Below are 11,166 nucleotides of genomic sequence, written 5' to 3' on the forward strand. Positions count from 1 at the left end.
TGTGTATGTGTGTGTGTGTGTGTGTGTGTGTGTGTGTGTACCTGATCGGAACATCTGCTGAGCTGTGAGCAGGTCATTGAGACTGCTGATGTTGTCCCAGCCAGGGAGGAACACCAGGATTGCTCCTTCCTGTCAGACAAAGACATCACACAACACTTAGAAACTGAAAGTCACACAAAAACCAGCTGGGCTTCGATAGAAAAAGAAAACAAGCAGGAAACAAACAGACACCAACAGCCATCAGCTGAAGGAGCCTCAGAAACAACTGAGCAAAGTGAACAAGGTGCCCCGTCCCCTGAGGAGCTGAGCCGAGGCAGATGGAGATGACTTGCCCTGAGCTCCCAACCACCACAGTCAGCCACACAATAGTCCCTGGTACTCACTGCCAACATCATTATGACAAAAATCTTTCCACTACAGGGCATCCTCTACCTCACATTACCACAGGGACAGACTTGATTCTCTCAAAGCAGCAACAAAAAAGAAAACCAATCAGTCACCTGGGAAATAAAGACACACAAATGCAAGCTGAAAACATCATGCAGAAAACATCAGCAGGATAACAGATGATGGTGGCTAATAGAGTTGGTGGTGCTCCAGTGTGAGCAAATCTCTGAACATTCTGCTGTCTGACAATAGATGACCACTTAACGTACAGTCGGTGTCAGACCCGCAGCCATAAAAACATCACATACAGTGATGCTGCAATAGTAAAAGGTTTGATACCCTGCTCTAGAAATATAAACTACTCACACAGTCAGACTTATAAACAGAAGCAACAGCAAACATGATGTTTATGACATACACATGGAGATCAGATTATACGAGGCAGGCCAGAGCAGCTTCTAAATGCTGTATGCACCATAATGAAACGGTCAGCATGATGTTTTTTTTTTTTTTTTTTACAGCATACAGACAGATATAAAGGCTAATAATAGCTTAAAAAGTTCTAAACTTCTGGAACCTGAGCAAAATCCAATTTTTAGATTATCATCAATGGGGAAAGGTTTCAAGAAATACTATTATGCTACATCACATCAAAGACCGAAACTTAAAGGAAAATGATTCTCAGGATAATATTAGGCTGGTACAAAATAACCCAGTCTTTAAAAAGGACTCTGCTTTTCATTTCCTGAGAGGAGATGAGGAAAGACATTAAAAGTAGCTCCTGGGCCCTGAGCGCCCCTGCCTTTTAATTAAAGCTAATTATTATTACCAGTGCTCAACCACTGGCAACCACGTGGGACTGTATATGTGTGTGTTAATGTCTGTGCATGTGCATGTGCATGTGTGTGTGAAAGAGAAAGGACGAGCAGAGAGGTGCAGGCAGTGTGCCTAGTTACAACCTGAGAGAAACACATGTTCACACGCATAGAGTACAGACAGAGGCTCTGATTAATTCCAACTAAAAATAAAGTAACAGCCCAGTAAGCTCTGTCATGTTGGCCTACTACTTAGCATGTACACACACCAAACCAGTCACATACGTGCACACACATAGTTGCACCCAGCAGTAGTTCATTACTGCCTCCATGTCAACCCCCAAGGTGTCTAATCACAGAACCCTCAAACATAATTAACCAATCACCACAGCTGAAAACCTGGCAGACCGCCCCCTAACCTCAGCACAGGACGACGTCACGGCAGATCAGCCGGTTCCCTCTGAGCCATTTGACAATGCCACGGCAAATCAGCTTGTAGACTGGCTCAGGGTGGCTGTGACTGATAGAGATAAAGCCTCATGTGGGAAAGGATAATTATTCTGTCTATCTGTGTTAGTCACTCCTCATTCTGGGTCTGTCTCTTTGTTCTGTTCGTCTTACGTATACATTTTTTACAGACACAGCAATAAACTAACATAAATACATTAAACTAGCTCCAATTCACCTGGAAAAATGGCAGGACAAGTGAGAGCAAGTGTTCCTCACCCTCATTATTGTCCTCTTAAAAGCAACAATAGGCTGTATTCTGTGATATTCTGTTCCATTGTGCCAGTGTGTTCTCGCACATGTCTGCTCGCATATGTCTCTCATGACTCTGTGACTAGAAACAGTTGAAAAATACAAGATACATGCTGCGAACACATATTTGAACAGAAAATGTACTGAAATAGTGATTTTTTTCTCAAATCCTTTCCATTGATGGATTCTCCCCAAATTTTGTGGAAACTAACAACTTTTGAAGTGGATATGGTAGGATTATGTGTTACTGGGTCTACTAAAAAGTAAAACATTTACAAAAAAAGAGAGTTCTTTCATTTGTCTTAGTTGACATTATACTCCGTCCGCATTACCAAAGTCTGAGCCGAGCACTGAAAAGGCACTGACAAAAATTAGCAAATTTAACAAGAACTGGAAAGAGAAAAAAGGGACTGAACATGCACTAGGAGAGCATCTGTTCCATCACTCATTAGCACAGATCTGCTGCCAGGATCTGTGTTATTTCATCTGATGTAATGTCACTCTGTGTTTGGAAGCTAGTCCTCCTTGGATCTTCCATCTGCTCCACCTCAGAGTATATGGTACTTTTCTCCTTTTGTTATTAACTTTTATTTGATATGAACCCATCTTCCACTGGGATCACTTTCCTGTCTGCCTGTCTATGATCAAAATGGTGGGAGATCTATGAATCTAAAAACATAAATCTCAAAATCTACAAGTTTCAGTGATACAAGCACGCCAGGCTTTCAGACTGCTCAGACACATAACAGGCTACCTCAAGTACAATTTTCAGCTCTGAATACAAAAGTATTGTATTAAAATCTCATTTCAGACACCAGAATTCTGCCTCGCCTGAAACCAGACATCCAAGGTTAAACTTGCCTCCTCATTGAGCACAATATGACGGATCAGTGCCAGGATCAGCTCCAGGTCAATCTTCTCATCATTGTCCAACATCTCCAGTGCCGCAATAGTGTTGTCAGAATATCTGTAAAATGTGAGGCATAAATAATAAATAAATAAATAAACCACCTTTTTCCATGCTTCAACATGACAACAAGCTGTTCCCAAGTTTACAACTATTCCATTACTTGTTGCTTTGGCTGTCACAACTCGGTAATGGCTACATGTGATTTATATATTTGCAGACAGAAGTTTTTCTCCAGATGCTGTGTAATGGCTGTATGGCAAATTCTGTATGATGTTGAATATGTTTTTTGCACAAAAACAATAGTGTTGACTCATACTTGAAAATTGTTTTGACAGTTTTAATTGTATTGGTGATCTTGACATCAGCTTTCATAAACACAATCAGTGACTGTTAATTGGTTCCTTTGTAATGTTTTTTTCTTAAATACGTAATCTTCATTTCATGGCTCTAAAGCTCAGGTTTGAACTGCTGCAAATTATTTTGTCACAGACATGAAAGTTTCCAAATATGGAAACTCTCCTCCCTGGGCATCGCCTTCAATGTGAGACTGACAGGTCATTAAAGAGCTCATCAGAGATGAGAGATTGTGTCTGTGTACGATTATCATGGTCCTTGCAATTAGAACTGATTACAATACACAAGAATTTTGTTTTTAGAAAATGTTATTCATTTTTAAAATATAAACAGAAAAACAGCACAAAAAAAAATGCAGTTGCAAGAACAGGTTCACAAAAAAATTACACAAACAGGAAGTTCTAACATTTCTTGAATTTGCTTGCTCAACCCTTAAGCCTGAATTATACTTTGGCAGCGTAGGAAGGCAGTGTAGGTGTATGCAGTGTAGGACATGATCTACAGTTCTGCCCACTGCTTTTGTAGCTCTGTCACATAGTAAGATCATAGTGCTACGCATTCAGGCAGTGTGAAAACACTTTCTACGGATGCAGTGGACTTGAAGTTATCATGTTTACATTCACGTTCTGACACTGAGCAGTAATAATGGGGGCAAAGAAAAGGGACTTCTCTGCAAATAGCTGTATTAAATTGAGAAGAATGTTTGTTCGGTGTTACAGAGAAGTGGAAGACATCTCAAGCGGAACTGGGAGTTATTAAAGGGAGTTTTTTTTCAGTTAAAACCGCTCTTGCAATTTAACTACTCTGCTGTTCTCACCACCTCACCTGTGCTGCAATGTACGTGCATAACAAGGCCAGCTGTCCTTGTATTCAGCCTCTTTCTCCTCCTTCTCAGGTCTGGAGTGGCGGCCCTGCCAAAAGCCTCTCTTCCATGAGGGGCGACGGTCCTGATTCTGGGGACGATACCTGGCAGAGAGACACCAACCGGCTTATATTAGACAAAAGGGACATAGTGGTTCCTTTTGTATCTGTATGCTTGTGTTTGGGAGGAGCGTTTTTCTACCTGGTCATCTCTACAATGTCCTCCAATAGGAACTCTTCCACTGGGAACGTCAAACCAGGGATATGGATCATTGGACACTTGTCTAAAGGGAGTTTGACATGGGGAAAGGGGTAGATGAGACCAAACCAATTAAACAACATTTCTGTTTAACAAAATTTGGTATGCCATTTGGCAGGTTACGTACCAAAATATTTAGAAAACTTCTCAGCATTGAGTGTGGCACTCATGAGGATGACCTTGAGATCGTCCCGGAGGTTGAGTAGGTCCTTCACAATAACTAGCAAAACATCTGATTGCAGGTTCCTCTCGTGTATCTCGTCCAATACCAGGTGACTGATGCTGGACAACAATCTGACAGGAGGAAAAACTAGAATTACCAACTCACAGTTGCATGACATATGGTCACAGTTGTCCCTTCCTGAGTTCAAGCATTGAATAATGGTCAGAAATGCTTTTGTAGAACATTATGATGTCACAGTGAAGTTTCGAGCGTTTGGATACAAAATGTCACTTCATCATTTTATCCTTTTAGACATATGAGTGAAATTGTGTCAAAATTAGTGTGAATTCGTAAGTTATAGCCACAAACATGTGTGTTTGTGAGGTCACAGTGACCTTGACTTTTAACCACAAAATTCAAATCAGTTTATCCTTTAGTCCATGTGGATATTTGAACCAAAATTGAAGACATTCCCTGAGGGCATACAGCTGTGGTCTGTAATGATGGATAAAAAGGTCTGTGGGAGTGAAAACATTTATGCATCACTAATGTGTTGGCTGGAGACAAATAGCCACACCAAAACTGACAAGACATGCAGACATAGCAGCAGCCCATCAGCCCATCAGACTGTCATCCTGTAAGCCATCTTCTATGCAAATATACCTGAATGCCAAAAAGTTGCAGCATTTTGTCAGACAACTGTAGTCCTAAAATGACTCACTAGAGTCGTGCCAATTCTGAAAGAGCATGAAGCAAGACAACAAGAAAAGCTGGCACCCTCACTTAGTCTCAGTGGTTTTTCTGGAGACACTCAGAATGCAAGGATGCGTATGCAGGGATGAGTCAACAGAAGCTGTGTGTGTGTGTGTGTGTGTGTCTTCAATTTCTCTGCCTATGAGACTGGAGACCCATATTAATGCTTCTTCCACAGACAGTAGAGTCGACCACAAATCAATGGGGATAAAACAGAGTGACACACAGGGAATAAGAGAGTGGAGGAAGGACAGCTGGAACAGAGACACTGAGAGGAAAGAAATTCTGGGACAGGAAGTGATGAGGATGAGGAAGCAGGGACTGGGGGAAGACTCACGGGTCTGAGCGAAGCCACTGAAGAATAATGCCCGTTGTACAGTACAGGACCGAACCTTGTCTCCGTGGTAACCGGCTGAGACACAGGAGGGAAAAGAAAAGAGAAAAAAAAAGATTTTAAATTTCCCAATTGACACAAGACTTGGTATAAGACTAGTGTAAACTGAAGACAAATGTTGCCAGGATGAGCTTCTTTGTTGAGTTTTCTTCATTTGTGTGAGCTACTGTTGAAGACTCCACTGTCTTTCATATTTTGCACCCTTCTTTTTCTTTTCACAATTCCAAATATTATTTATTCAAACATTCAAATATTATTTCATAGTAGCAATATATGCTCCGTCTGTACACACAAGTGCACATAAAGCTGAGATTGATGTTGCTATAAAACCTTGCTGATACATAAAATGCTATCTAATAAGTAATGTAATAGGCAGTATCTTCATATCATACTAAGTATTAGTCAGTGATGAAAGATTTATCCAATGAATAGCAATCATGAAAAAATTTCTCATTTATTTTAATCCCAAACAAAGCAGTAACTGCCTCTCTTATGACACATCTAAAAGAAGAATTGCCCTGACTATTGAACCACATCAAAGGCTTTGCTGCATAATTGATGCAAGTGTGATATTTCCAACAGGACTTGGACTTAATTCAGGAGAAATAACACTAATAAAAACTAAAAAATTCATTTTTTTTGAAGCACTTTTTGAAATAGGGTTATTATTCAGTTTTTCACAACATCAACACAAAACATAAAACAGTTAAACAACCAAAGCAGTGCAACAAACATAGAATGAACCGAATTAGACTTCACTGATAAAATTATTACAGATAACCAATTGCATTGATACAACTGCATATACATAATATACAGATTATAAATAATAATAAATAGAGTAATAACAGTAATCCATTTTAATATATAAACTTAGTAACTAGTAGATTTATTAAAAAAGTAAAAGAAGCCTCTAAAGGAAACGCTTCCTAGGGGCCAGGCAATATGACTGCATTGATTGCTGAGGGGACTCAGGGCAAATATTATTAACTCCCAATGCTTCCCACTCTCTGTGCAATATGTGCAGCTTTTTCTATATTGCAATATTACCTGGCAAAAGGTTTGCTGTATGGTTATTTGATTAATCACAACTTAATCAGACAAAGAACAGTGTAGCTAGGCGTTTACTCGACACAATACTTATAAATGATCACTAAAACAATTCTGACATTCAACCAGAGTAGAAGGGATAAAAATGAGCTACTGTGATCTATAAAGGTGATGTTTTCTAAAGATCCAAATCCAAGCACTCTATCGTCTCTGGCAGTTTACAACAGTCTTGAAATCTGGAGGCTAAGAGTCTGATTAATTTTATTTACTCTAAACAGTCTCCTACCTTATGTTTATTATAACCACCCATCATTTGGCACAATATAGCAGCACCAGAGAGAACAGATTTAAAGCAATGACTGTCTGCAGTGACTGAGTCGTGTAGACGAATACACTGGCACATGTAACTGTCGTTGGCAAATACTACATTAAATGTGTTCTGGCCAATTTGTATTCAGGTTTTAAAGAAGCTGATTGCCTACTGAGAGACCAACATAAGAAAAGTAAAGAGTGTGGAAGTGTGTACTTTTTTTATATTAGTTGCTAAGTGGGGGAGCTGGTGCATCAATGAAAGTTTTAACAAAGCTTGTGGTACGAATTGCCAGTTTATGCATGTACCCACTGAGAGACACCCATGGTCTCCCATCAATGAAAGTGACAGCAGGCAGTGACAGTACAGCAGTAAGAATACAGCTCAAAAAGATGCCTTTCTAAATTGGCTAGACCAAAGATTTAGAAAATGTGGAAACTGCTCTTAAACTCACAGTCTAGCACCTTGTTATCTGTTCCATTTCTTTGACAGTCAGTAATCATTTTTCTGTCCATCCTTTTACTTCTCATCCGCTGTATCAGTCTCCCTTTATACCACACCTGAGTTGCCTCTTTTCCTCCCCTCTTACTGCATCAATCTCAGCCTCTCTCATATTCCATATTCTATTGTATATAATTCACTTTAGATTGCTGCACCCTCTCATCCCTTGTAACTCTCCGCTTGCTCGGTCTGCATATCGCTCAAGTGCAGTGCCTTTCTCACCAGCTTTGTGCATCTCTTCCTGTGTGTGTGGTCTAAGATCATCATTCCCATCTACTAATCCTTATACCACCTGTCCTTCAAAAATAAAAGTTAATTTCCTGTGATATTAATTCATTCCATACATTTCCCTTATCCATCTTAATTTAGCCCATCCATCTAGAATCTCCCTCTGAAAACAAAATATATGTATGTATATGCAAAAATAATCGACAGTTAGAGGTACATCATCTTTTGTTCTGAAGACCATCATCTGAACATAATCTTCAGCGGGGATACGTGGACCATGAAAATCTACAGGCCATCACATCAAATTAATAGCATGGCTTTGGAATGAGCAGCCATGCAGGAAAGCAACACTAGACCTTTTTGTAATCACTAACAAACATCTGAGAAGTTGGTGTACAGTGCTTCAAATTCATGCATCAAAATATGTTTGTAAAGACTTCCTTACCTCTGTAGGCGGATTTGGTAACCACAAGAATTTACATTGCCTACACTTTCTGCCCTCTCTGCTGCTACACGTTCCGCTACCTGAGAAGGCAGGCGCACGCACACGCACACGCACACACACACGCCCACACACACACACACACACACACACACAAATTTATAAGAGCAGCAACAGCAACATATAATCTAACACAGTCAGACCTGAAAAACCAGCAGAGCACATACCGAGATGGCACTGATGCGACGTGGCTGCGTGCAGACCACCCGGCACATTGAGCCAATGCCTCTATTGATATAGTCATCTAGGATGAATTGGGTGACCTGAGTGGTCTTTCCACAGCCTGTCTCCCCACTCACAACGAGGACACGGTTAGAGTTGATCAGCTCTACCAACTCCTGAGGATGGAAGGATGGAAGCAGATGAGAGGAAGGAGACGGATAATTGGATAAGGAGGAGGAAAAGGGTGATAGTGGAAGATAAACATTTTTTCAAATTAAAAATAAAAAAAAAGAAACAAATTCACTTTTAGCAGAAATGGTGATTAATGATGAAGAGGAGAGCATTTGCTTAACATTGTATGCAATCAAAAGCTTACCTCTTTTTTGCTATAAGATGGTAGTTTTTCACGGAATTTCTGACGCAAAAAAAAAAGAGCAATCATTTGATAACACTTCATGAAATCAATAGTAGCAGATGTTCTGTCCTTATAACTTGATAATGGGTACGGGTTAAACACATCCAAACATCGACAAAATTCTAATAAACACAGATGAACCCAGACTCTGTCTAATAGCTTGACAACAGTTCAGTAATTTGATCAAAATTCACTTGATGGAATAAAATGACATGAAACATGTAATGTTATTTTGCATATATAAGGAATATTTGATAATATTACTATAATTACCGAGATACTAACTTACCATAAGGCCCAGCCTTATTCTGCATTAGGGTTGTGTACTAAACCATTTACATCTGTAAACATAAACATCTATCAACCTGTAAATGTCAGAGTAGCCAACACAGCAACAAATTATTGCAAACCAACTGCAATGTCTTATTCATTATTAATACACAGCTCTCTGCCCTTCATTATCTCCAGTTATAATTCTGTTGTACTGTATGCTCCACTCTTCTTTTCTTTAGTAACCCCATACAACTAATGCAACTTTGATCATATCATTATCTTAAAAAAATATCCATTTGGATGTACATCTTTTTCTAACCTCAAAGCTGTGCTGTATATATCAAACCTGATACTAATAATCATGATACTCACCAGCATTTCTTTGTACTTCGGATCGGACTGCTTGCTCTGCAGATCTCTCTTTAAGTAGTCGTCCAGTGAACTATCTCTGACCACTTCCTGAAATAAGAACTCCAGATCTCTGTCTTTCCTCCTAAACTTCTCTTTCTCCTCCTCCTGTGGCTCTTCTTCTTCCCACGTGTCTGGAGGTTCATCTTTAGCGACTGCTAAACTAACTTCTTCCTCCTCTTCCTCAGATTTGATCTCAGTCTTCAGTTTATCTTCTTCAGGCCTATCCCCATCAAAGTAACTGCACAGAAGGTTCATCAACATGTTAGAGTTAGAGTCCTATCAGTGTCAGCAGACACAGCTGGAAAAATGACTGACACTTCAAGCATTTTAGTCCTATCTACATTTCTAATTTTCTTTATTGTAAGATAAAAATTACACTGTGCAAGTCTCAAAAGAAAAAGCTATGCAAGCTGCTCTCACCAATGACCACTTCTATTGGTTTCTGTCCGCCAGCTGTCAGACGTAGAGGCTCTTACATTCCTGCCGTCTCTCTCTGGACCAGACTGGTCATTCTGGACAGAGTTAAGCAGCTTGGTAATGTGCTGCTCTCTGGCCTCATCCATCTGGACCACTGCCCGCTGCACACAGACATGAAAAGGGGAACTTAAGCCATAACCTTGCAATTAGTATAAACTAAGGTAATATCAAGATGTCATCTGGCCAAGTATAGTTATTTTTGCATTTGAGTGAAGGCAGAGCAATCATTCTATGCATTAAATTTATCAAAAGTATGATGTATCAGGAACTGGGTGGTTTGCCATCTGTGTGCAGGATGCTGCTCACTTACCAGTGTTCACAATTCTGCACATTCTGAAGACTTAGTGCTCTGAACCATTTTCCAATTAAATCAGCCTATGCTCAATGCTCTGCAGCTGATACTTAAGGTAAGAGCACAGACCTATTTTCGAGCAGATGTTAATAACTGTTTCTAATAGTGGTGGGAAAACTATTTAGATCCTCTACTAAGTAAAAGTTCTGCATTTTAAACCCTACTTAAACAGAAGCACAAACGCACCATCAGCAAAATGTACTTAAAGTATCAAAAGTACTTTGTAAGTACTAGAAGGTACTACCTCAAAATTGTATTCAGAGTATTTGAGTAAATTAACTTGGTAACTTTTCACCACTGCTAAGAGACTGAAAATCTGCATACAACACGGCCTGCTCGTCACAATGTGCAAGCACATGCACCCAAACCGGTCCATACCGATCTCCGGTCAGCCTGTTTCCTCCTCACGGCCCCGTATCTTGCGTACCACAGACCAATCTCACGGCCCTTCAGGTGTGGAGGAGGACGGTCCCGTTGTCCACCTCCTCCTCCTCCTCCTCCTCCTCCCCCTCCTCCTCCTCCTCGGTCCTGGTCAAAGTCGGAACTATGTCCTCTGAAACCCCCTCCTCTGTCCCACCTTTCTCTGCTGCCATCTCTCTGCCCTCGACCTCCTCTTCTGCCTCTTCTTCCACCTCCGCCGCCATATCCATAACTCATACCGTCGTCACAAACAAGCCCTGGTAGCAGCAAATATTCGTTTACCAGAAACTACGATGCTAACTGATGTTACGTTAGCTACAAGCTGTGCCGGATGGATTTGTGGACTAGTCACTTAAGTAAGAAATATGATGCTACATCCATTAAGCTACTGACAGTTGTTTTTTTTTTTT

The 11,166-nt window shown here is 40.3% G+C and overlaps 1 protein-coding gene across 1 annotated transcript; it reads right to left on the reverse strand.

Moving 5' to 3' along the window:
* Positions 1–41: 41 nt before the first annotated feature.
* LOC111673301 (ATP-dependent DNA/RNA helicase DHX36-like) lies at positions 42–11,160 on the reverse strand (the record flags this gene model as incomplete). The annotated part of the gene is made up of 12 exons (XM_023431042.1): positions 10,715–11,160; positions 9,928–10,085; positions 9,469–9,745; positions 8,785–8,823; positions 8,414–8,584; positions 8,190–8,269; positions 5,599–5,673; positions 4,473–4,639; positions 4,289–4,370; positions 4,051–4,191; positions 2,823–2,928; positions 42–129 (listed from the first exon to the last, which is right to left on the reverse strand). Coding segments are annotated over exons 1-12 (1,663 nt in total), but the record flags the coding sequence as incomplete, so codon positions are not given.
* Positions 11,161–11,166: the final 6 nt, after the last annotated feature.

Source organism: Seriola lalandi, unplaced genomic scaffold (assembly GCF_002814215.2).
Source record: "Seriola lalandi dorsalis isolate HSWRI2012SDOR001 ecotype SW California unplaced genomic scaffold, Sedor1 jcf7180002010246, whole genome shotgun sequence".
In the NCBI taxonomy this organism is placed as follows: domain Eukaryota; kingdom Metazoa; phylum Chordata; class Actinopteri; order Carangiformes; family Carangidae; genus Seriola; species Seriola lalandi.